This window comes from Channa argus, chromosome 11, assembly GCF_033026475.1.
Source record: "Channa argus isolate prfri chromosome 11, Channa argus male v1.0, whole genome shotgun sequence".
Taxonomy (NCBI): domain Eukaryota; kingdom Metazoa; phylum Chordata; class Actinopteri; order Anabantiformes; family Channidae; genus Channa; species Channa argus.
In genome coordinates, this window is record NC_090207.1 from 5,180,403 (window position 1) to 5,208,157 (window position 27,755).

General features: G+C 42.7%; 1 protein-coding gene across 1 annotated transcript; it reads right to left on the reverse strand.

Moving 5' to 3' along the window:
- On the reverse strand, positions 1-27,627 carry LOC137135984 (coiled-coil domain-containing protein 60-like). Its single transcript, XM_067520902.1, is given in 14 exon segments — positions 1-2,477; positions 3,432-3,621; positions 3,775-3,918; positions 4,289-4,429; positions 4,956-5,030; positions 5,615-5,675; positions 8,855-9,059; positions 11,473-11,560; positions 13,279-13,383; positions 16,785-16,919; positions 17,315-17,485; positions 22,488-22,564; positions 22,908-22,985; positions 27,149-27,627. Coding segments are annotated over 14 exon segments (1,920 nt in total). The 5' UTR covers positions 27,404-27,627; the 3' UTR covers positions 1-2,282.
- Between the last annotated feature and the right edge of the window lie 128 nt (positions 27,628-27,755).

The window sequence follows — 27,755 nt, forward strand, 5'->3', positions numbered from 1 at the left end:
CAGATCTGAGTTGGTAAAAATAGGTAAAGCACCACTTTAACGCTCAGGCATCGAGCTGTATCCAGTGTCCCTATCATTTTTGATGCTAAAAACCTCCCAGCTGTTGAAATGGTAAGACTATAATATGCAGCCCTAAACGTTTGGCCATTCATTTGTAACCATGTCTCCTTTGTAATTTCAACATGACTCGGCTGTATTCATCACAAATCCTGAGTGAGAAGTTCAAATGAAAGGCAGCTTGTTCCCCTTCATGTTTTTGCTCCACCATCCTGCACTTCAGCCCCCTCCCCCCTGCCCAGGGCAACCACAGCATAACAAGGGGAGTGGGGATGGGATGAGCTTAACTCCCAGACTGTGTGGGATTCCCGAAATATGTGCTAGCTCACTGCTCCCCTTGTTTCCAGTCCCACCCGTCCTCTTCCAGGCAAGTAAACTCTCCCTTTCACTGTGTGCTGCTCCCCTACCACAGCTCGCACTCACTCACATGGACTGAAGTAGCCTTTCCCCCTGGAAGAAATGCAAAGCATCTAATACAAATAATTATAAATAAGGACTAAAATCAATAGAGTAGTTTACAAAACCTGAGCTATAATATCACACACTTAAATTAGACAAGTCGCAAATTACACGTAACAAACGTTTCCCTTTCGAAAGGTTTCTCACAATTCCCAAAACACATGCTCAGACAGATTCAATTGTTCTCAAATAGTGATTGGGTAATAAAAAGGGAACAAGAGGTCACTAATCTTATCAGAAACGGAGTCATGGGTCAGGCACTTTTAATGAAACCCCCAGGGGAAGGTGGGGTTAAAAGTCAATCTGAGTAGCTTCAACAAGAGTAAACTGGCTTGTTTATACGTCATCTCGCTTTAGATCACCTCTGGGCGTGTGGTAGGTTTGCATTTTTTTGAAGCAGAAAGAAAAGGAAAGCCAAAGAACAGCACCACAAAAAGAGTTTTACTTTAAGCTACCAAATCAAGATGTATAGCGATTTATCAGTGGCATCTGGTTCGTCTGTCACTAGGTTCTCTTGGTGAAGTAAAGACAGTAAAGGTAAAGGCACTGGTCCAGCTTCTGGTTGCTTCTTCAATCTGTCTCCAGCTGTAGTGCAGCAGGCTCAGGGTTGATGGTGTGGCTGCCCCAGGCCCAGGCACTTTGTATGAGCCCCGGCCAGTGTAAAGGGCTTCTCCACAGGCAGCAAACTTTGGCCTATTGTACGGTTGTCGATTCCACACCCTTAGTGCCCCCCGTAATAGGGCCCCTGACACTCTGAACCCCTCTGGCTGCTTGTGTCTGGTCAGCCTGTCTGCTGTTGTTCTGTTCCCCCCGCTGTGCTACATATCAAAGTGTAAAACAAAGTCCAGATCACAGCGTTAGGAGGTGACCTCTCATCAGTCAACTTGTCTTCCTCCCTCCTTTGACCTACAGTGTGTCATCAAACTCTTCTAACTGTTCTGTCAGCTACAAGTCCGGTGAAGTAGCAAAAGCAGACAAACAAATTGTAGCTCTGTTCAAAAACCTCTCGGCACAGCCCTGCTCTGCCATCTATCTTCTCCTATGATAGAATGGGAGTTTCCCATTTTGTACCGTGTTTACAAGTCACCAGTGGAAATGTGGCGCCCAGCTGCCTTGATGTTATTAAAAAAACCACGATCTCAAACCTCACCTTACAAACATAGGAACGAGGGGGCTGAGAGGCTGTCGAGGATGAAGGAGGGCAGGATAGTGCTGTATGAAGTCACGGTCAGTTTGGGAGTGTGGACATTTCACAGAGGCTACAGTGAATTATATGGTTTTTGTGCTGGATTGGATTCAAACTGCTGCTGGAGGAAAACAGAATTTGTAAGTTGTTTCATATTCACTCACAGTTTCACGCACTCCCGTCTCAGTAAGTTTCACCTCGGGTCTGTCTCGGGTCTCCCTCCACATATATGTTGCACAGTGACCCACTACAGATCCTCACTCCCTCTGCAACAAGCCACACGCCCTGCAGCTTGTATCGTTGTATAATATTTGCTTATTAGGCTAAAAAGTATTGTACTCTTAACAAAATATTTTTAAGCATTTTATTTAAAGTCTGGGTTAAAAATGACTCGAGGTGATGTTTTTGAATCTTTTTACTTGTTGATGCAGTGATTTGTCTTAAGCTGGCATTTATCTCTGCAGCTACCTGTGTGGACACAATATCCTCTACTTTTCTGCTCGTGTTTATGGTAAAATGCTGAGGTGCAAAATACGTCTAACTCTTCGACTTTCAGACCGTTTCAGCCTGAAACTCACATTTAATACTTTAGTGACTTTATGTGTGTGACTTTTCTGTATTTGTCCCAGTATCTGACCTCCTGTACACGTCTTCCTGAGTGCGATTCCACTGCTGTATGAGGGACACGGTGCCACTATGGGGGCAGAGTGACCCTCGAAAACAGCCAAGCGTCGTACTCAGCCCTGGACATCTGCACCACGTGGTCCATGGCAATCTGATAAAGCAAACGCACAAACTGGAGGTGGGGGATTTAAACCGTAACAGAGACAAACAGGCAAAAGTAAAAAAAATGAAACACAAAATCAAATCTCACAGCTGATGATGACTGCAAGTAAAAATTAACAGCGTCTATGTTGGCTTTAAAAACAAGTAATTGTATACTTATATACTACCTAGTGTATATTATATACTCCTGTTTTGAGAACAACCTAAGTAAACTGCCAGAACGGACCCTCTAAATCAGTGAGGCATCTTTACTGTCCTCAACTATTATTTATGAGTCAGCTTCCTGTAATTAGACTTTGTGTCTGCTCTGGAAGAATGTAGTGCTCCTCATTTCTGACCAGTACGGACGTGTTTGGATGCGCTTGAGTCTGTTAGTCCAGCTGAAGAGTTGGTGGGAGTGATCAGAGCTTTACTGTCAAGACTAAATTTGGGGGAAGGTTAAATCTTTCAGCTCGATCTGGACTTTGTCTCAAAACACAGGATGAGAAATCAGATCAGAAATCATAGACTATGGATGTTGCTGGTTTCTATGACACGTTCAGCTTGTCTGCTGACACGAAAAGTGAATTCTTTGCAAACTACGATAGATTTAGCTCATATCAATTCATGTGCATTAAAGTATAAGTATAATATCTATATTTTTTTGCTTTTAATTTTTTTTTTTATTTGATGCATTTCCAAATCTAATTTCTAAACTCGTTTGTTTTACTTAAGCTATATCATCATATGATGTGTGTACATTTCTACAGGATCTCTGATGGGATTTGCTTCTCAAAATATCTGTTATTTGGCTTGTTTCTCCTTTCATTTGATTGGCACAAGCTGTAGATAGAGTTAAACACAAGGACATTATCACTAATGCAACAAGGCCTTGGTGATGTGTTTGCCACCTTAGCATCTTGATTTTCTCTGCAATATCTGGTGAGAGTGATGGCTTGTGTACCTGGACGGCAACACACAGCTCAGGCAGACAGAGCTCCCACGGCTCCAGACCCCCCAGCACCTTCAGAAAGACCTGAGGTCGAACCCTGATGGTCTGCTGCTCGGCAAAACCACTTAGCTTCTGCATGACCTTGTTCACTGCTCGCCCCTCACACAGCTCTTCAGGCAGGCTGCTCAGCAGGGAGGACAGCCTGACAAAAGTGACGAGGAAAAACCAGCACGGATGTGAGAATAATTCTAATTATGCTCAAGACCACATGTGCAAACACACCCATCACAGTAAATCTCACCGCACCCCCGACTACAGATTCCATACTAAGTAACGTCTTCACCAGGCCGCATACCACAAATTGTTGCTGGGGTTGTTCTTATTGTTTGGAGCCTGCATCACTTGGGACTTGCAAGTCACATGATGTGGAGCATGATGTTGGGATTCGGTCTTATGACACAAGGCCCGATACATCTGGAGACCGCTGTTTAACCTCTCCCTGAACGGGGGAAGAAAAGAGTGTGAAAACACAAAAAGAAAAGACAAAAAAAAAAACAATAGGAACTGAAAGAAGCTGTGAGGTCGCAGACGGTCTTATATGGTTCTCACAGATACAACAATGCAAACGTGCTTGTGAAAGCAGTAGCAGTCTGAGGAGTGTTTCTAACGTTAACCCTCAGAGGGCGAGTGAGTTAAAGCCTGTAATCTCACAAACACATGCTGATCCCCCGGGAAATCATCAGCCCTCAAATGAAAACGTCCAAGTTAAATATCACTTTAAACACTGCTAATCTCTCTGTGTTAAATGTTACCAAATAAAAAAAGGATCATTGCGCCAATACTAGACTGGCAGTTTGGAAATGCCAGACCTGGCTTTGAGCTCCAACGTGTTGACGTAGCTTTCGGCCACCTCCTCAGCCTTCTCCTTAAAGGCAGCTCTCAGCTCCTGCAGCACGGAGGCCTTGCCGTGGATAAGATGGCTGACGGCCGATGGCGGCACAGTGGGGCAGCTGGATGTTGGGAACACAAGAGGCAAATATTTATTGCTGTGTTCAAACACTAGATTTATTGTTGTGCTATACTGTAATATCTCTTTCTTGGCTTTTGAAACATTTAGAAAGCTGCAGAACATGTAACAGACTTTATGCCACGTTGCATTAAGACAAAGTTTGGTAGTGTTAGCGCTGCAACCCAGTCCATAATAGATCAAACAAATCAAGTTAATATTTGGTGTCAAATCTTTTTACGGTGACTGACCCACAGACCTTTAAAGACACTTCCTCTCATGTTCTGCCAGATGTGTGCTGCACACACACACAGTACATTCTTGCTTCTTTTGGCTTTAATTTTACTCTTTAACAAGCTCTGAAAAACTGTTTTGTCTTTGTGTTTAGGATAATTGCGCAACACTGCTCCAAGAATGTAAAGTGTTTTATTTAAAGTTCTTTTGGATTAAATGACATCACTTTATTGTGAATGCAAAGTTTATTAGATTTTTTTAAGCCTAATGAATTATGTATGCGGGTGAAGTTCAACCTTTTTGGTTGAGATGCCGTTGCAATCTTGGACTCGGTTTGATTGTCCGTCTTCTTGGACTCAGATGCTCTCAAACTGAAACAGACAATGGTTGCAGAGAAGACTGTTAAAGTGTGGAGAGGCCACATGGAGAGAAAAATCCCTCCTACAGCACACGAATGGCGGTTATTATGTGATCACATCTTTAACATAAAACTAAATGTCAGGTGGAACAAAACACCAAAAAAATGTCTGCGATAACATTTTACAGCTTGTCCATCAGTTCCTTATCCACATCGTCACCTTTCAGGTCACTTTTTTTCAAAGCAGGCACAGGCCTAGAAGAAGGCTGCAGCTAAAGCTGACTAAAAATAGAAAGGCTCGTTGAGGGGCTGTCATTGCAGAGAGAGTGGAGAGAGTCAAGTTCGAGCTGCCACTGCGCATTTCTCATCACACAATCCTTCCAGGGTCATTTGGACCTTTGTCCTCTTAAATGTCATGTTTGTAGGAAGTGAAGTCTCTGCTACTGTTCCAGTTATTGCAACTGTGTGAACCATAATGGCAGCCTGAACATAAGGAATAACAAGAGTCATGGGTGGAGGTCCTGGATTAAGTACTGTTGTTACTGTATGCTGCTGTTCAGAGCTGGTAAAATGATGATACAGGTTGGCACAACTTACCCATCACCCAAACTGCTGGTTTGGGGGCTTTGCTGCTCTTTCTGGACCCTCTGTTGGACATCTGACAGTGTGTGCAAAGACCAGAAGACAAATAATTAATATCACTATTTTCGTGGCACGTCCCTTTTTTTTTTTCTTTCTACAACTGCTCGTGCTAATTTTCTCCCAGAGGGATTTGCAATAACTAAAAACCTTTAGCATGAGCAAACACACTGCATGAGGTTCAGGGAAAACAGAATTGCTGAGGCAGCGGTGAAGTCAAGTGAAGTTCACAGGAAATAATAAGACAACTCCACTGCATCTTTTATAAATGATTTCGGTGCCTTCCTATGACTGAAATTAATGACATTTCTATACAAAGTTTGTCATCACTTTCAAGATTTATACATTATTTCATGTTCTGTGGTGTCTGGACCACACAGAGCCATTCAACATGGTATGCAAGATTATATTAAATCTTTTCCGTCTTTCCCCCCCAAGATTTTGCTTTATTCCTTAAGAAATATGAGATACTTTTAGCAATTCAGGTGCCCCTCTGGCAAAAAAAACGTTTAATGACTATGCGTGCTCTCACTGGTAGAACACTGAGCCACAGGGCAGCTGTCATTTTCATCCTGAGACTGCTGTACCGTTGCACTTTTTTTGCAAGATAAAAGCTGGCGTCGAGTCGAAATACGACATATGTTAATCTAATGCCAGTTTCCCAGATAGAGAAAGACATAAATGCATTTCCACTGTGGGCCGGCTTGCATCCCTTCAGCACGAATGCCACCTGAAATATAGTACGTAGCGCTCGGTGAGATCCCCAGTGGGTAGTCTCCAGAAAACTTTGGTCCAAAAGTGTCTAAAGACATAACTTTGTTGAGTATGTGACGTTTGTCCCAGTGTGTGTGAAAAAGGTGCACTGCACTTCAGACCTCTACATGAATGTGCCAGTTATTCTGAGTCTATGAAGAATCCAGAATGTGGGTGTAGAAATATAAACAATCCAAATATAAGTAGGTAATTGTGTAAAAACTAAAAATGATTAGCGTATTACTGCAGTATTGCTGCAATGCATGTCTTACAACCTGAGTTAAAATTTAAAGTAGAAATGTGTTTTCATTTTTGATCTCATGTCTCCCCCTGGTGTTCACATGTTGTTATTACACCCCAAAAGGACAGAAAGGGGTGGTGTAGCATGTGAAGCAGCAGCTAGTAGATGTACATAGATGTCACAGAAGTAATCCTTTATAAATCCTCCCGAGAGTATAAAACATTCATTAAAATTTTAAATACCAGCCTAAATGATTCAAGTTCTCTATCAACTGTGACAAAATTAATCACAGTGTGACAAATCAGGGAGATGAGGCACTTATTAAAACGTATAGCACAATTTCTCATGTGGAATGGCTACATAAAAACCTGCAGCCAAAACTGTAATAGCCAATAACTTTTGCAATTGGCTGACTTTAGATTGAATAAATAGAGTTCTTTAATTATCCCTAATGAATGCAGTGGATTAACTACTGTATCTGTGCTGCTAAAAAACACTGGGTGGAAAAACTACATTGAAATGCAAAGATAAACCTCCTAATTATTCAAAGTTTATTTCATCAAAGAGTTTGAAAGGCTGTTTCTTTTTTCTCCTCTCAAAGTTGAGAACTCCTCCTTTGAACTTCATTTACCACGCAAAACAATGTAGTGTGGGCAGAGCTGCACATCTCCAGTGGCCAATTTCTGGATTTGAGACATAACTCGGGGGATTAGCTGGAACAGCAGTTAATTGCTCTAAACCAATGACGCTGAATTAATCCTTTGATTTTTTGGACTCCTTTTATGATTAGAGAGCGAGGGAGGAAAAAAAAAAACATGGGAAAGAGAGCAATGGCGAGAAAAAAGAAGAAACAACAACCTGACAATGACTCGGGCAGTCTATCATCAGGGGGTAATGATATGAAACCTGTAATCTACAGGAGGTGGGGGTGGTGGGGGAATCAGATAACTAATTATACTCTGCTGTGGAGCCTGAAAGAATGCACTATGGGAAGCAGCACAGGATGGAAAGGCTCTGATCGGCCAGTTGAGGGATGTATCGAACCCGCTCAACTCTTACCTTCGTTTTCATTTCAGACTCAGCAGGTGGTGTGTGTGTGTGTGTGTTCTTGAGGTTGGAAAGAGAATTTTGGGTGCCATCATGTTTTTTTTCCTCCTGTAATACTTTCTCTGTCTCTAGCCGCAGGAATAAAGTGACTTTTTAAGGCTTTGTGTTCGTGTCAAAGAGCTGTTTCTATGACAACAGAGCAGAGTTTCTGTAGAACAATTTGGAGATTTTGTACCCTCACAGCAGGAAGCTTTTGCAAACAGAGATTGTTTCAGATCATTCTTTTTGCTGCTAGGTCCAGTTTAGATTGAAATTAGGTTTGGGGCTGACTTTAGATTGAATCCGACAGTAACTTGTGAGATTTTATTTCTGTCTCTGGTTAAGTGTAAAGTAAAGATGCAGTTTGTGACTTTTTGCAACTATATATTTTCACTAGAATCATGTCCAAAGACGAATTTTTGTAGCATTCTCATTTACTGTAATTTGATGATGACGGCTGCCTGATGAGCTCTGCAGAGCAGGGAGAGGGAGGGCTAGGTGGAGCAGAGTGGGTTGATTTTACTTCATACTAGAACTAGTTTAAATAGCCTACAGCTTTACATATACTGCAGATTTTTTGTTGTAGAGGTCTAATGAAACCAATAAAAAATAAATATAGACTTGTTTGGTATATAAAATTGAAACAAAGGCAGAGAAGCCCCAGTAAACAAATTGCAGACAGACAAGGGCCACACAACACTTCATACAGCAGGATCACATTCAAGCTGTTGCAATGATGCTAACACTATAAGTTGGGGTTTACTGAACGAACTCTGTCTATATGTGCAAGCGCGTCTTTTGCTCGTGTCTCAGCGAAGTGACATGCTGGTGGGAAATGGGTGGGGTCTGTTCAGTGCGTGTTGTGCACTCTTGCACTTATTGACATCAACATTTGCCAGAAACACTGACAACGAACATGATTTCTATTGCCCTGATTGAGAATCATTTTCACTGAGCTGCATATTCTGCTTGATGAGCCTGTCTGTACACATTTCTGGATCAGCCAGTGAAGATCAGATTATTCATGTTCTGAGTGAACTCTTGCTTTAATATGTTTTGTGGCATAATTTCTCACAGCACATCTGCATCTAAAAAATAACTGCATTGCAAACACTTACACTCAGAGGGAGGGCGTTGTGTCTCCTCCGGTGCTCCTGCGGAGCTTGTGTCCTCCCCAGGGCCTGGGACCAGAGAGGACAGACTGCTGCCCACAGTGGTCGAGGTGAGAGCTGAGAGGGAGGCCACGCTCATGAAGGAAGCCCTTCTGAAAGCCTGGAGGTAGACAGTGGTGCTACTACGGCGCTTAGGATGAGCTCGGCAAGGCTTTTAGAGGGGAAGACAAAAGGAGATTAAAAGCGGTTTGATTTGCAAGAGCACATTCCTGAAAGACAGCATGTCTTGACAGCAAGTTTAAAAGTTTTCAGACTTTCAACCCATAGAGGTCAGTACAGCAAAGCGTTTTGGCCATTACAGTGTAGCTCTTGTTACTTTTGAACCCTAATCGAATCCTAATTTCTAAAGAAATATCCATCTATAATTATTGTTATGAAGTTAGAGAGTGTAACTGTATCTTATATTAATGTATTTACTTCCTCAGTGTCACGCTCTTGCCTTCTCACCTGAAGAAAGGTTATTTTATTTTGAAATACACAAAATTGCCAAATGAACATCTACTAAGCAATTCATTCTTGGAATTTAAGGTAATTTATGTTTCCTACATTTCCCAGATTGCCATTTAAAACCAAAGAATCCCAAAGAAATAACTAATGAAATCACTGCCTCTAAGCAAAGGTAAACAGTCATCTAAATGCAGTATACAGTAGTTAGCCACACAATTATCCCTCACTCAAAACAAGACCTGTCTAATGACTGTATTAGGTTTCTGTAGATTGAGGTCACTCACAGCAGAGAATTTAACAGGCTATAATTATCTCTTTCTCCCTGTGTAACAAAATGGAGGCTCTTGGAACTGGTTCTGTGGGACAAACCAATACCTGGCATTCACTAGTGATGGCTTTGTTCTTTTAACTTTTTTTTTTTTTTGCATTGGGCGCCATTATTCCCCCCATACTAGAAATATCTCAGTTTGATGTGTGGCCATCCACATTTATCCAGTTATTCATGGATTGATGGCGGTAAAGCACATCAACAAAGCAGTTAAAAAAGCCCAGAAATGGTAGAACGTTCCTATAATAATAATAATAATAATAATAATAATGTGTCTTAAAGCCTAAAGCAAAGAGCTAAATTTCTATCAGCTCCTGTGGGGACACTTGATCCTCCTACGTGCAGAAATATGCAAACATACACAGAGACAAGCTGACAGGCGGCGGCTTGGCACACACCAATAGGTAGACCCTTCTCTCAACTGAGGACGACATATGAGCAACAGAAAGGAGCCAGACATGTCTCCCCTATGCCCTTCCCTCTCTCCCGCCTGTCTGTCAGAGAAGACCCAGGTCTTAAGTGTGTGTGACGCTCCCATCAGCCTAATTATCAGGGTGGAAGGAAGCACGACACTTCAACGACAGCTCTCCAAATGTCCTCTACTGCCACAGGCTGTCATCCCCTAAGGAGTGTGTGCATGTGTGTGTGTGTATGTGCGAGAAAATGCTTACTGAGTCAGCCTGTGGGTGTAACTATGCACATTTGACTGTTTAAACAAGTGTGCATGAGCATTTAGGGTTTGCAGTTTATTAAATGTGCTTGAGCATGAGTGAGTAAATGCACCTGAATTTTTCCTGTGTGTGTGTGTGTGTGTGTGTCTGTGGATGGGTGCATGTAGGTGTCACAGTCCAAAACTCCTCTTATTCTGCTGAGTGTTGCAGGTAGAGGATTTTAAGTTATTGGCAAAGTCCAACCTCCCACTGAGATCAGAGTTTCTACAAACCTCAGGGACACACAGAGAGAGATAAAAATAATACTCTTTATGGCCAGAGGTGTACGGGCACGCCAAGATTACACCCCTGTGATTGTCCAACATCTTATTCCATAACTTTGGGCATAAATGTGCCTTGTTAGCTCAAGGGATTTGCTGCCATTCAACCGGTATCAGTGATGTAGGTCACCGGCGTTGACCTTTAAGGCTTAGCTTCATCTGACCCAACAATGCGTCGAATGAAGTTAAGGTACAGGCCAGTCCCACTAAACTGGTGAAGACATTTCTTTACAGCCTTTACTGGGAGCACGTTGAATTCATCAGGGGCTGCCCCATGCTGTTGCTACTAAGTTAGAAAGTAGCAGAAATATTCTAAAGTTTATCCTAAAGAATTAAAGTGGTAATGCTGTATTCTACATTACTACTCCACTTTTGACTTTCCAGGCAGAGCCCTCCAACCCAAGCCCACTCAAAGTCACGAGCATATCTTATTATTTATTTATTTTATTTTTAAGGCCGAATATTTTCCTACTGTAACTAGTGACTGTAGTTTTTAATCAAATGCAACTCAAACACGAGCAAACAGTGCATTTGTTGAGGACTATTTTCAGACATGGATTAATAACATTTGTTGCTCTAGTGAGTATTTCCAGCAGGTGAACAGTCTGTGTGGGATTGACTAAAAATAAACTAAACTGCCTGTGTTCATAGTAATAAACATAGGGACGTGTTCATTACATCATTCAACAAACAGGTACTGAACTTTTGTTTATATGACACAAATCAAAAGATAAATTACATTACATTGTTACAGAAACATAGAAAATACAGTAAAGAGGAAATAGGACTGAGGAATACCTTGTTGGAAACAAACTGCTCCCATTTGCTGTCAGCAGCTCTCTCTTTTTTCAGCGTCTTGAGCACGGTCCTGCCTCGGCCAGGGTCTCTGAGAATGGAAAATAATAGCTGCTGTTGTGTTACATTTATCAGCCCGCTGACCTTCTACAACTCACCACTAGTTGAAACTGGCCTTCGAGGCAGAGGCAGCTCGAGAGTCGCTCTGGCCATTATCAAAATCATAATTCATCTTATCATAAAAAGTGCGCAGCGCTTCAGATTGATGCCCAGCATCGGAGCTGCCTGCCTGGTGGAGGGCCCAGCAGTGTCGTAACCTTGTAATAATGTTTCATTTCATCGTCTCCTTGTCTTCCCGTACAGTAATACCTCAGCTGGATCATTTGGCCCATAAAGCTTAAGACTTTCTGGGAAATTGGATTTGAAGCTGAGTGAAGGCCCCGGAGGCTGTAACACGATGACGTTTGAATAAAAAAATTTTTTTTTAAATCTCTTTGTAGCTCTTTTCCTCCAGTTCCCTGTTCTGTTCACTTTTCTATCAATTATTCAAAGCCTACAGTGGTGTGCAATAATATTCCTATACTTCATTCTGCACAGAGCCATTGTGACTCGACGCGGCACAGTTGCCTTTAAACTTTATGAATTCATCTATTCTCCCAACTCAGGTCTCATCTGACTCTTAAAAAAATATGAGCATTGAAATCATCATTCATCCTGTTTCTCTTAATACCATCAAAGGCAACCGAAAAAAGGAGCACAACAGAAGGAGAGCAGGAGTAAGATCATAATCGTCATCGTAGATGAGTATCAAGGCGAGGAAAAAAAAAAAAAAAAGAGTCGCCTTTGAGTACAGATGCAGTGCAACAGCAGTTCTAGGTTAAGTATGAGTTTAAGCACCACACAGCTGCTGCTTCTGCACTTTCTCTCCGCTTCCTCACTCTCGACTCCCTGTGGTGGGTCAATATCACAAGAGCTAGAACCTGAGGGGGGGGTGGGGGGGGGGGACTAAGATGGAAGAATGCAATCTCCTTGCTAAGCCTGGACCCCCTCCGGAGCGTTGGACTTTATATTTCATCCAGCACTGTCAGCCTGCAGCTCCTGATCACCACCACACTTCATCACCGAGCCTCTACGGTGCACATGCAACATCTCTTCAGGTGGCTCGCTTTAAAAGCTGGGTGGATTTGACAGAAGTTCCACAACAGTCAGCGTGCAGGGGTCAGCACTGTAATGAGCCGCTGGTGTGCATGTCACGCTGCTGTTTTTTAGCCTTCAGACTGGGGCTCGTGACAGTGAGATCACTCTTAATAGTAAATAAAGGCTCATCTATTATGTATGAGGCTTTCTGAGATGATGAAGAGATACAGCCATAATCCTAACACTCCATGTGCTTCGGTCTCTCATGGCTCACTGCCGAATACGCCACTATGCTGTCAAAACTAAACTAACTGAAAATAAAATAATAACTGAAGGATCACACAAACAAGTTACGCATGACGACTTTTAACAGATACAACATATTAAAAGATTGTTGAGATTTAAACGTTGCAGAGCCAGAAATAACGAAACATAATAATTGTTTCCCACGACGTAAACATTGTGGTTGAGTTACATTTTATTTGAGCGATACAATAAATTCATCTGCGAGTTTTGACCAGGAAGATCGGCTGATTAGATATAATAAAAAAAGAAAACAAAACTCTTACGCACCGCTAAAGGCAAAGTTTTTAACTGATCACTGGTCAGTGTTGCGTGGGTATGTGTGGGTGGACGATAAAAAAAAAAACCTTTGACCACAGAATAACTCACTTGGAATCCCAGCAGGCAGTGAGGGGGCCGATTCTGCCGGGACGATCCAGAGTCAAGGCCTCTAGCAGCCAATTCAGACAGCAGAGCTGACGGTAGATGACCTCCCTGCAACAGCACACAAACACACGAGCGTCAACATCCATCTAGGTTCATCCACAGTCCATCATTTATTGTGATAACTGACTTCATGATTCCACAACACAATTGACACATTTTACTATCAAATTCCATTTTGCTATCTGTATTTCTTTAATGCAGAGGTAGAAGACATCATGCTCCACTAAAATAAAGAAAACGAGAAAACTCCTGGAGTTCAAAAAGGGATTAAAAACAAAACTTTGCACACCCATCTTTTTATGTTCGATCCAAACTACAGCCATAGGAAGCCAGTTCAAAATCAGTGAAGGGGTCATTTCACTCATGTCATGGTCAATCAGAATAGGAATTATGTCCAAAAACATTAATAAACTATTTAATTTGATCTTTCCGACACAGGAGAGTTGGACAAAATCACAATTGTAACAAAGCTAGTTTTCCTCTTTCGGTAACAGCACTACTGATAGCAAGGTTCAGTTTCTCACATAACAGGGCGTAAAAACATGTGATTCTAAAAATGAGTTTAAAAATGAATTTTGTTGCTATATCGCCTATAAATGCTGCAGTCTCACTCAGGTTGGTGCTCCACACCAAAAAAGACCAGGTGATTAAATCAAGTTTGAAACCCTTGTGCACTGAAAAGAAGCTCTGAAAAGTTCTATTCTATTTTTAGGAATTTTCTCTGGTGTGGTGCCCCATTTTAAAACTTAAAATTTCATTCAAAATCTTCTATAAAAAAGGTAAAATAAGTAGAAGAAAAGATCTACACAAGAGGCACAACTTGCCAATATAAGAGCTGCTGTAGGGGAAGGCAATGCAAAACATGCTATGTCTGCGGGCCTGGTTACAGTGTCACCTGCAGTCATGAGGTGCCATCCATCACAACGACACTTTCATGCTTCGAGGCTTTATGACCACATCATTGCCGTGATTTCTCCAAACACATCAGACACAATATGAATGCTGTCTCCTTTTCTGCCTCACCCCCACCCCTCCTTGCACACAAATGGTGCTGCCCTGGGTCACTTCAAGCTCTTTTCATTATCGACGAGGCCATTTGTCTGTCAGGCTGATAGTCTGCTAGATTAGGGTCTGTCAGATGTCAGGTAACAGCCTTCAAACGGGGTTATTTTCCACGGGTCTCGCCAGAAAACAAGGCTGCGTTCTGACAGTGGCAATAATGTCGCGGCGAATGCATGTGGAGTTAGAGGAGATGTATCATAAACACTGGCTGTAGAGAGACTATTTGTCCCTGGGGACCAGACCAATGTAAAGCATGAAGGAATCATCCATCAGATCCATGAAGATGAAGAAAAGCAAGCCAGAACGAACACCTGACTATTTGCCGGACTATAATACTGTGTGAAGTTATGCTAATCTCTTGATTATAATCAAAAAAGAGTCATATAAACCAACCTTTTACCCAGGACACAATTAATAGAATTTTGGTACAAACAAAAACATTCAGCCTTGGTTAGTTTGCACTGTTGCACTGTTCTTAGATGGTTCCGGTTCTATTTAGCCAATAGGATGTAATGATAGGAGACAAATCCTCTCCCTGTGCGTCTCTCTCCTGTGGGGTTCAGCAGGGTTCCATTCTTGGTTCCACCCTTTTTTCAATGCGGTCAGTCATCCACAGGTACAATCTCTCCTTCCACTGTTATGGAGATGAATCGAAGCTCTATTTGTCAGTCAAGCCAAATGTGGATAATGCACTGCAGTCCCTGTTTAAATATTGATGATGATGGATGATGTAAAGCTCTGGGTGTGTCAAAACTTCCTTAACTTGAATGTGAGTAAGACAAAGGATAATGGCTCAGCCTGGATCTTGGCAGTCTAGCCACTATGGTGACCTAAGCACTGACAGACAGATTCATTCTGTGTTCACGCTCGGGGGTGTTGGTTAAAAGTCGAGCGGCAGCATTATGCCCCAGTTGGAGGCGATGGCGAAGACTGGTTGACTCCGACATAAAGTGCATTACAGTAACCCAATCTTGAGCTGACAAAGGCGCTAATTGCCTTTTCAATCTCTTTTTGAGATGAGATCATGAGAACGGCTTCATTTTTGCCAGGTTCGCTTTTACAACATAACTTCTAGTAGGTTTTATATTTGATTGAATCTCCCCACATTTTACAACTGGATCTCAGAACTTCTAAATCAAGTTGACCAGAGTACTTCGGACAGCTGGTTCAAAAGACCCTGGCCCTTCCTGACGCAACCCTCCCCAATATCTACCGGGCTTAGGACCGGCCCTGCACAGCTGTGGATGGGGATGGGCTGTTGGGGGTTTGGTGTCTTGTCCAGGGACACTTTGACACGTGGTCGGGAAGAGCGAGGCGCGAACCCCAGACCCTATGGTCAGTGGGTGGCCACTCTACCAACTAAGCCTAAAGGGGAGAGCATGGCCCGAGTTTGGCAGATTATAGAGAAGCATAGAGGAGCAGGGAGTGGGAGGACTGGGTGGATCTTAGCGGACAGATACAAGTGTCATGTAAGTTGCATATTAAAGCTTGAAGTGAAGAGCGAATACTTCTCGGTTCTTCAGCAGGTACAAGAGGTGTCTCCTAGCATGAAAACTAAATGTGCCTAATCCGCCTGCTTCTCCAGTTGAATTATTTTGAAAGACATTACACTTATCACAACATAACTGTGTTGCACTTTAATTCAAAAGCTTGTGGGTTGGAGGCAGTATTACTATCAGGTCCTCTGCACACCATCAAAGCAGTGCAGCACGACATTTGCAGAGCAGAAACCACTGAATGCTGCTTTGATGAACCTTCATTTACAACACCTGAATGTGTAACAAGGCATATTTGACAGAGCCAACTTTTTTTTTCTGGCATGTTTTTCAGAAAGGTTTCAGTTCACAGAGCATCAAAGGCGGCCGCTGTATGAAAGACATACAAAATGAAAGCATCAGGAGTGTCTGTCATTGTCAGATGTTGTGCATTAAATATTCCACAATCTGCCTGTTTGTTTTTTTTGTGTGTTTGATGTTTGCTGAGGTGTAGTAGCACATCTGTTTGACACGAAGTGAAAGGATGAACACTGACGGGAGGAGGTGGAGGTTCAAATATCTCAATTTTGGTTCTTACTGTAGTTAAGAGTGTGGTGCGTGGAGTCTGATCATCTTAGCTTTGATGTTTAATTTTGCCTTGATTTCATCCCGACAAATCAATTTATAAAGTCATAGCTTTGAAGCCTTTTTATTTGGGTACCGTTAACACCTTCCTCCACATTGCAGCTCCTACAACACATCACTGTAAGCAGGTCATTTAGAGAAAGGGACAGGCTGAAGACCCGGCTTGTAGACAGTCTTACAACACACGCAGCCTTGCTTAAAGGTCACCATCTCAAAACCAAATGCTAAACTATACAGATCAGCCGGTATAGCTACTTGTAACCTCACCTTGGAGCTTCACTCAGCAGAGGGGAGGTCAGAGAGTAATAGAGAGGGGTGAAAGGTCGTGCTGAACGCTTCTTCTTGCTGCGCCATCTCGCTTCCTTCCCACTGGAACAGCTGGTTGCTGCAGGCACAGGCCACCTGAACATGGGAACACTGACGTTAATTATACTTTCATATTGAACTTTGTCTGCAAAGCAGCATTCGATACAATCATTCACTGACAGCAAGAATATAGATTTTATACAGTCATGTGCAAAAGTTAGTACCCCCTTATTTGGATCGATATAAAATATCTTATACCAGTGAGTGGAAGTGAGACATGATGCTGTTTAGACAGAAACCACAGATTTCAGAGTCTGCATCTTAACCTACTAAAGGCCTCGCCAGGTTGCTCAGTGAAATGTTAGGACAAATAAGTCAGTCGAGTAGATTAAGTGTAATAGAGCGAGATATCGTAGACGTCTGAATTTAGATTTTGTTTGAAGCCGATACACTGCAAGCTGTAAATGAGCTGATGCGAGTTGCTGCCTCACACTTCTGATTCACTGTCTGAGTCAGAGAAGAAGCTGGGAGGTCGTGGCTCCTCTCTCAGCTGCTCCTCCCTCCTCATCCGCCGCCTCTCCTCCACCTCCTGCTCCTCCTGTTCTTCTTTCAGCAGGAGGTGGAAGTAGCTCTGGCCCCTCTTAATTGCCGACGCCAAATGTCTGCAAAGAGTCATAAATACAGGGGAAATCAACACCAGTAATGATCAAGTTCATTCTCCAACAATGGAAATGACACAAGTAAAAAACAAAAGCATAAATGCCAAATGTCAGGCCTACACATTAATCTTCTGGATTTGACAGAGACAAAAATATCAAAGCAGATGAGTTATGATCATGCACATAAAACCACACACAAACGCAGTGTGAATCATCCAAATCAGAGCACAGCAGAGCAGCAGGCAGCCACAAATGACACCCAACTACAGCATTGTGGGGGAAACGTGCTATGTCTGGCCAGATTAATGACTTAATTATGGTGGTTTCGCTTCCAACCGTAACCTTTCCACAAACACTGTTTGCCTGTTTTACCCGTAGTGCACGCGTAATTACTTTTGCATTAAAGCTGTGGTGTAAAAATTGAAAGACGCAGGCGCGGAGGCAACTGTTGAGGTGACTTTGCCAGGAGATCGGCCGAGGTAACACACCTCAGTGTTTGTTAATCCTTAAACATGAGGGGTTGGCCTTCTCGAGAGTGAAGTAGGCAGAAAACGGAGGTCAAAGTGCCGGCTGCTGCCAAGCTCATTAAAGAGAGCTGGAGTGGGGAGTCAAGGTGGTGTAAACTGCACCCGCTGTATGATTATTTGGTGCTGGAATCAACTGGGATTCCGAACACCATCAAAAGGGCTGCATGGCATTTAAAGTGAAATGTACGTTTTGGATGTGGAGGACACACAATATGGTAAACAGACATCAAATCACATGGAGACTGTACAGGGAATAAAACAGTTTATGGGGTTGTGAAATAATTTAATATTCTTGTTTATTTGCTTCTAGTGAATAGGTTGAAGTGAAAATTCAGCTTCGGTGCCAATTTTTTCCAGCTCCACACAAAAAAAACTCTTCAACTCAGTGTGATCATAATATCCTAATATTAAAACTGCAAAACTTAAATCTAAGAAAAAAAAAAAAAAACCTAAAATCTTGTCGGTTCTTTCTTGCACTTGCATGTCTGAAAATGGAAACACTTCTCATAGCACTTTGCATTGCTTTGGTTTTTTTCTCCTTGACTTAGATTTTTGCTGCCTTGTGCCTCACTCGAGGCCGCTTTGGATACATGCGTCTGCCAAAAGACTAAATGTAAATGTAATAACTACTCACTGAATGAATGTCTACAGATGTCTGTAAAACAGTAGCAATGACCTTATGTACCTGGGGATGATTTTTACTGTTGATTTAATGCTATAAAACTAAATTGAACTGGACCTCATACTCACACCAAACTGCCATTGATGTGTTCAAAAACTCAATAAGACTCAATATTTCAATAAGACTCCACAAGACCAAAACTACCAGCAGCAGAACAAAAGCTGTACAAAAACCATTCAGAGTGTGTATTGCAACATTTATATCAGCTTTGAAAATGTTGCATGTGGAGGCAAATGGATTCATTAGATTTATTAGATTTTATCTGACAACCCCAGCTGTCCAGAGCAACTTGAATGTGAATGTAAAAAGAAGGAGCTTCAATTTCCTGATTACACACAAAACAATAAGAAGCGTGAGATCTCCGAGCCTCGGCGACCTGACAACATTCCCGTGACCTTTTTCCAGACATACTAGACTTCTTTGTTAGGTTGAAACCAGACGAGCAAAGGCACAAACGCCTGCATATGTTCCAACCCTCTGCTGCTCCAATTCTTATTTGTTATCTAGCGAGCAGCTGGCTGGTAATATTTTGCCCACAAGTGGAGCCAAGCACTTCAGCCTGGGAGGGGGCACAGAGCACTTGTGTTCCAGCATGCTAATTTGGCTCTGTTCGGTGATACACCGAGTGCACCAGTTTAGCTCGGAGGCACGTCTGTTCTATTTACATACCACCACACCCTTGATATTGCTTATTAATCTTCAGATGTGACATCTAAGTCCAAAATGCAGCAGTCTTAATTAAAGTGTGTTTCTATCAGCATCGCTAATGACTCGTAGCTTCAAATGCGCAAAAGGATTTTCCCTGGAGTAGCTGCCGGCTGCCAAGAGTGTGGGAGGTGGCTCAGTGACCTTGCCTCAGACGTGACTAATTTTGTTAGCTCTTTGTGCTAAAGTGACTCTTTCAGTCAGTGTTTTATTTCATTTTATTTTTTTTAATTGGTTAACATCTCCACACTGGCAGGCAAGCGGTGGGCTCTCTGCTTGTGCTTGATGCACCGCGTGCACAAATGTTTGTGACAACAGTGCCGGTTGTGAGAGTGTAACATGAAAGCGGAACAATAATGTGCCGAGGGGGAACGAGAGAGAAGGAAGCTGACGGGAGAAATGTGCAGAGTCAATGACAGGCTGCAGCAATTGGCGTGACGTGAAAATAAAAGGCATTGAGAGGAAGCAGTGTATCATCAATGCATAAACACACAATGAAACTTTGAAAGCCAAGAAACTCTGAAGTGAAACCCTATTATGCTTTTTTTTTTTCCCCCTCGATGGGACTGAATCATGATCACAAATCAGAGGCTGGTTGAGAACTCAATAAAGACAGCAACGAGGGTTTGATGGTTAGTTGAAAACTGGCTGCAACATTAAAAAAAATTGAAAAAAATGGACATTTGTGCACAAAGGGAGGGTGGTGTTGGTGGATGGGGGCAGTTTAGAACAGATCAGACCATAGGAGCCGTTGGGTGGCTGCTTGTTGCCAGGCAACCAAATAGATAGAGTTCGTGGTAGGTGAGGTGTCTTTACACTGATTAGTCAAACTAAGACTGTGTTGCTCTACTCTGAATTTACTCATTGCTTCCACACTCAAATCATCATAAATACCTATGCATGAATTGTTAAACATCCGAGTTTTCTCAAAAGGTATCAGCCCAGTGAAATCTGCAGGGCTTCTGCAATGTGACGAGATCATGCACAGTTCATAATTAAACACCAATTATAAATCGAGCAGAAGAATGTAGGTCGAGAAGTATTATCAGTCGGCCATACAACGTGATGGAAACCACGTTCACGATTCACACGGATGTTGACAAGACAGCGTGGGATGTTTCATGTCTACATGGCCAAGGACAAATGGCAGACTGCGGCAACACAGGCTGGTAGCATCAGAGATGACAGAGAAGTGAGGATAAGAGCCAAAATACCCCCATTAGGCTTTTGTAGTGTCTACTAGGACAAAACAGGAAGCAAAGTGAAGGAAAAACAAACCCAAACAATAATCCAGATAGTTTCACGGAGCATCATAGTTTGCTCCTATACCGTGAACGAATACACTGACTCCATGTTTGTGGTATTAACGTACTGGTAAAAAATAAAATAAAAGCGAGGGGCAAAGAAATTAGAACCAAAATTATCCCCCAAAACAGTTAAACCTTTAAGCGACGTTAACAAAGCCGTCGACTTGTGCAGCAAAACCAATCAGTTCAAAACGTTTTAATCTTCTACATAGTGATCATCACACAATATACACACACAACACTGTGTTCTCGGCATAGCAGGGCAAAACTCTTTACTTATATTTTTTGCATATTTTGGTATTCATGAAGAGCTAAAGGACAAAAATACACACATTTATGAACTGTAATTTATTTATGCATATCCATTCATTTGGCCTCTGGCCTGGCGATGGGCCACAGGCTTCACATGGTCGTCATTTTACGGTGTTAGAGGTCTGTATACTGTTATACTACACTGTCAAGTTTCGTCTAATGCTTTTTAGCGTGTCCCCTGTCTGGAGGACAGGAAAGCAAAGCCCTGAGACGCCTTGCTGTGTACTTTTGCTGCATTATAACTTTTTGATCATGGAGCCCAATGCACGTCCTGTGATTCTTTGTTCTATCTTCTTCTGATGACCTGTGTATTTTACCACTGTGCAGAACGTGCTTTGACAGTTAGAATGTGGTTGAAGGTTTTGCAAAAAGAGTGATTCATTTGATAAATCAGTTTTCGCAGTTGACTATTTGTTTCAAGAATGAGGTTTAGTGATTTAGCAGTTCAGGAAAACTAACAGCCAGACACCACGGTATGAATCGTCTCCTTCCACTGTTCCACTGAACAGAAAAGAAATAAACATAATTCATAAGAGGGTCATGAATTTTTTATGAAAGTGCTCCGAAGGTTATTTGCTTTAACAAGGATGATTTTATTGCCTGCAACCAGCAAATACATGAACGTTCGGTTCTGGGGTGGAAGCAGAACTCTAAACTGCAAATATCGCCAAACCCAACGTAGGTAAAACCAAACCTATGAGCCCAGCGACTACAGGTAAGTGACAACGTGTGTATTTTGCTGTTGAGGTGAACCGACCCTTTAGAGCGATTACTGCGGCGGGAGATAATGGTGATAATCCGACGGTTCATATTTCCATTAAGCAGACAAACAAAAGGTGGCCTATCACCTCAAAGAGCTTGGCTCTGGCCAGAGAAGCAGTCAGATGTATGAGCTTTCAGCATGTGACCTGACAGAATAACCTGCCATTTGGCCTAAAAGCCATCACAGGCCCCAAATCATTACCACTGTATTCACTTGCAGGGATAAACAGCCACAATTCATCTGAGAATGAGTTTCTCCTGTGAAAATGGCAACCTTTCCCCATAACACCTGTATGAATAATTCAGCACTCCGGGCTCTATCAGAAGCTGTCAGAAATGTCAGCCGGTTGGAAGTACCCTTGGATGCCCCCAGAGGTTGTTGTCTCTACACCCTGTGGTGGGGTTGGGGGGGTTTGCACACACACACACACACACACACACGCCCACTGGACCAAATGCCACCGTGCTTTCAGTGCCAGGGCTCATCTGCCTGCAGGACACAGAAGCACTGAAGGCTGAGTAAACCCGCAGTGAGCAAACTGTTGCAGTTTTCTCCTTTTTCGTGAGCTATGTAATTTTTTAAATGTGCCGTTATCCGTGAATAGGTGCTAATGCAGTGCTCAGGACACTGTCTACTGTCGAAAGATGACAGAGGGGAGTCACTTTTCCCCACATTTGTCCAACGCCCACAGATGTGCGGCAACTCTAACCTGGCGCGCTCCAGATGCTTCCTCAAGAAAACGACGTCTGCTCTTTTTCCGGCCTGGGTACGGAAAGCTGGAAAGCCCTGCAAAGAAAGTGCATAAAAGCAAAGAGATAAAAACAAAAAGGACACGAAGCTATTATCCTTCTGTCTTCTGAGCTGCTCTGCACTTCTTCAACCATGAAAGACACTGCTGCATCCCCGAGTGACCTCTGCAGAGGCAAACTGGGCAGCAAGCCAACAGTGAAAAGCCTGCCTCTAATATGACATTCCTTATAGAAATGGCAGATAATCAGGCAATTAATAATCTCTACATAAATAATACAATGGGGAAAAAAAAAAAAGGTAAACCGACATTTTGCACAGTAAAAATTAGATAACAGTCTGAGAGGAGCATGAATGTGGGCTTAATGATTTTAGGTCGCACCTGACTTCCTCCTGAGGAATCTGGAAGTTTGTCGTTAAAGGACTCGCTGCTCGTGTTCGCTGGGTCATCTGTAGTCGCCTGTGAATAAATCAGAGGTAGAGCAGAGAGGTTTCAGCTTGGACTGGACATTCTTAAGGATTTTTTTGACATTTAAATTAAATAAGATAAATCCAAAGCAAAGTTGGGACTTTTTTTATTTTATTTACTCGAAACTTTATTAATCGGACAAAAGTACAAAGGAAATTTAAGGCAGATGTCAAATACTTTATTCTGAACTTCGAGGTAATTGTAATGACTGACAGTGTCATTGTTGGGTCCAAAAGGAGCCGACAGCAAAGGCTCAGTCTTTGAGAAAAGATGGGTTGTTATTCACCATTTTGTACAAACACCGAGAGAATTGTCATTTAAAAATCTCCCTCAGTGCACGATTAAAAAGAATGTAGGTCTTGCACCATCTACAATACATAAAAGTATGTAAAGGTGGATACCACTAATCAGCTGTTGAGACTGTTATGTTGTTTTGGTTCTAGCTGCTCATTAGTCCTGGGCCTTTTAAGACTTTTGTCTTATGATGCACCAAATGTCTTCTCTTTATGAAACGTCTGGACTGCAAGCAGGCCAGTTCGAAACCCGGACTCTTCTCCTGCAAAGCCATGCTGTTGTGATGGATCCAGCATGTGGTTTAGCATTGTGTTGCTCAAATTATCCAAGGCCTTCCCTGAAAGAGACGTCGTCTGGATGGGAGCCTATGTTGCTTTTGATGGTGTCTTTCCAGATGTGTAAGCTGCCCACGCCGTAGGCACTAATGCACCCCCATATCATCAGACATGCAGGCTTTTATAGTGTCCGCTGATAACAAGCTGGATATTCCCGCTTGTCTTTACTCCACAGGAGACGGCGTCCATGGTTTCGAAGAGGAATTTCAAATTTTGATTCATCATAGTTTCGATTTTGCCTCTGACCATTTTAAATGAGCTTTGGCCCAGAGAACGTGGCGGCAACAGTGATTTCTGGAAGTGTTTCTGAGCCCACGCAGTGATGTCCAGTAGAGAATCGTGCCTGTTTATAATGCAGTGCTGCCTGAGAACCAGAAAATCCCGCACATCCAGTTTTGACCTTCGGCCTTGTCCCTTGCGCAGATTCCTCCTGATTCTCTGAATCTCAATTTTACATTCAGGAAATGTTTTCTGAAATTGTTCCATTTTTGGCGCAATTTATCACAGATTAACCTAATTAGTTGTCAAATGCTACTTCGTTTGTTTTCGATTTGGGGAAATTACTTATCCAGCCTTTTGTTGGAAACTTTTTTGGGATGTGTTGTAGATGAAGTAATATTTTCCATGAAATGGTAAAATATCTGTTTCAACCAATGATATGTTATTTATGTTCTATTGTGAATAAAATATGGGTTAAGAATGATTTACATTTTACACATCATGCATGATCAGATAGAAATACAGTGGAATAGTGTTCTGTGGGCGACTCCAGGTCTCAGCTTGTTTTAGAGAAAACTGAAGTCACATTCTTGTAAAAGCAAAATAAATAAATAAATAACTAAAAAATACAGTAGAAATACACTTCCATACACTTCCACACTGCCAAAAACATGAAAAACACAAGAGCAAAACGGCATTTTGTACTTTTTTCTAACTACTATGCGGCAACACTTGTGGGATGACAGGTTCTGTTATATAGAAGGCCCATATCCACTGTATTCACTCGGCTTTTCAGAAGCCTTGTGCGGCTCTATCCACTGTGTATGAGCCATAGATGTGTTAGGTAAAACTGGACAGTGAACTCAAAGGAGGAGCCCAGTCAGTCGAATGAAAATTGCTCGACTGGTGCATGAGCCAAAAAAGGTTTTCTATCTTACAGGCCTCCTTCTGGAGAGCAGACCTTGAAGTCTGGCTTGTTTTTGAGGAAAGCAATTCTCACTTTGCAACATAAAAGGATATTTTAGTAGAGTAGTATCTAAAGTACTGGCAAGTAAAATGAAAAGCTTCTCTCAGTGCTCCAACTTTAAAATTACAATGTACCCAGGGGAGGGTTTCATTCATCGCTGTATCAACTTTAATAGAGTAAAAGTTGGAATTGGAATAAGATCAACATAAAAAAAAAGATCATCTCTTGGTGGAGATCAGTTTTGTATCATTTTGTTTAATCCTCCACAGATTCAATGTTCAGATCCACAAAAAACAAATTTTGCTGAGTAATAACATTTCCTGCTTCAAATGGAGTGATGCTCATCAGACAAGCTTTGTTAAACCCCCCCATAAGTTTATTTTTTATATAGTAGAAACACAAGACAAATCTGTTGAAGATTTTAAACAGAATGGTGTCCTGATCTTAAACCTGGGTGAAGATTGCAGAACTGGATGTTAGGGGGTTGTATCTTCATCACACGAACAGAAAATTGAGCGCCGGAGAGGAACCGTTGTTGGTTAATACAGTTAAAAATGCTACTCCCACCTAAATGTCGTTGCTCTTTAGATGCGGAGCAGAGATAAAGCTCCAAGACGAGGACCAAGCTGAGCTTAAGTCTTTCAGCCGCAATGTCCAAAGGACAAGGGGATGTGTCTGAGAGCACGGAAATGCCACGGCCATCATATTTCACCGCGAGGCTTCCCTCCGAGTGGACCTGCCTCTGCTGGGCCCCTCCTCCACGCAACCGTCTTTCTTCGTCTTCCTCGTTCTCCTCATCCTCCCCTTGTCCCCACACGCCGCTGCTGATGGATGAGCTCATTTACTGCAAATCTCTTTCTAGTCAAACCGGGACACCGGTTGTTGCCCTTCTGCTACTTCGGCGGATGCAGAGCGCAGAGGCCTCGGCACATGAATTCTGCATGTACACAGAGAAGGCACGGTCCAACACATGCATGTAATGGAAAACGTTAATTTAAAAAAACTGTCCACAGAGCCGCTTATTTCCAGCAAAGCCCCAGCAGTACAACTAAATACACAACAATGTTACTAATGCATTTGTCTTAACAGCACCACGGGGAGCCGATTCAAAAGCACTGTAAACGCAATATAACCGAGCAGGAACCTGCAGACGGCGAGATTGCCTTGCTGTCCCTCCTCGGTGATTTGCGGTGTGTGCGGCTCTTCTCTGCAGCCAGGGAGACAATGGACTGGCAACAAGCACGGCTAAGCCAATTCACCAGTAGCACCTTTGTATGTTAAATCAAACTTCAAGCAGCGTCCTGGACGATTCCTGACTCTTTGCCGGCTGCAAAGATCACTTTCCAAAAACACATTTCCATAGATAAGTCACTCCAATCTGATATGTCACTTTTGATACGGACCACGTCTCGCCAGCCGGCCTGTCTCAGCGACTACACCAGCCTCACAATAACTATGATGAATGCAGTGTCCACGGGAACAAACCAGCCATTTGACACTTCATCCCCCTTGATGCATTAGCTGTTAATATCCTGCAGATCCATGGTGGGGTGTTTGAAGCCCTGTGATCTGCTGTGAGTGGCCTCTGCTGAGCTCTACCCCTGAGCATAGGTGACTGCAGTCATCTTACAAATAACAATGTCTCACTTCAGATGCATTTGTTAGCAGAATCAGGCGGCCTCTGTGTTACAAGGTGAGGAAAATAGACCCTGCAGAGCACAGCAGGCCTTCAAAACCACCTAAGCCCCCAAAGCTCACTGACGAGAGTTAAAGTAAACTGGGTCACGAGTCTGAAATGTGTTTTCAATTGGGCAAAAAAAAAGAAAAAGAAAGAAAGCAAAATCTGATTTGCAGCACGCTTGATGTGCTTGACTGTACGGAAGGATTAGTGTCCATTAAAAGTGCATGAAGTGACTGGTCTTTGATTGGCTGTGTGCAGCGTGGAGGGTGGGGAGGTGGCTGGATGAATGAGAGATAGACACCCTGCCACAAAATGAAAGATGTGACACACAGAAAGAAATGAAAGTATCACTTAAGAAGGGCATTAGCAGTTCAAGGAAGGCAGTGCATGAGAGGCCATGAAGACTTTATGATCTTTAGCAGCTGCCAGATGGGATGGGATTAATCAGAAACAGAGAGAGGCGTCTTTTTTATTTGTATTGTTTTTATTTTGGCTGAGTGAGATGTCGTGACCTGCCAGTGATCTTTGAAGTTAATCCTGATTGAAGACATCAACATGATTTGGAGATGTGTTTGGAAGGGGGTTGGGGTCTCATTCTTATTTATACTTCTATACAAAAAGAAACTGCACTGCATTTGCGGGGTTCTAACTGAAATACCTTTTCCACGTGTTGGAGCCTCATATTCTGGATCACTGGTTTGGATTCCAGATGGGAGAGACGTTTGGGGGGTTCACTTGATCTGCAGGGAGCTTCTCGGCCGCCCTGCCGAATCGGGCCCAGCCTTCGGCGGTCCTGATTGTCCCCGGACTCCGGTCCCTCCCGAGTCGGACATGCTGAACTCCTCCACCTCCCGCGAGGTTTCTGGTCACGAACCGAATAACGCCAATGCAGCGAAGCATTCCGATTAATCATGACACGTCTGTTCGATACAAAGCAGGTTGGGGGGGGGGGTCCTAAAGTGCAGGGACAGCGTGGACACGTTTTCTCCAAAGTCTCCAGAGTCAAGTCTCAGCTGCACGCGTCTTTGTCCCGAGACTTCCGTTTCCCATGACAACGGTAAATGACGCTCTTCTCTCCAGGAAGTAAAAACTTCGCCGCAGACATAAATAACTGCATATTTTGTGATATCACTATCGAAACATTTTTACTTTAATATATTCAAACATGTTTTGCCAACACGGACACACACTCCCAGACGAACAACCATTCACACTAACATTTAAAGTAGTTTTTATGCCCTAACAGCAAATGTAAGGATGTGTCC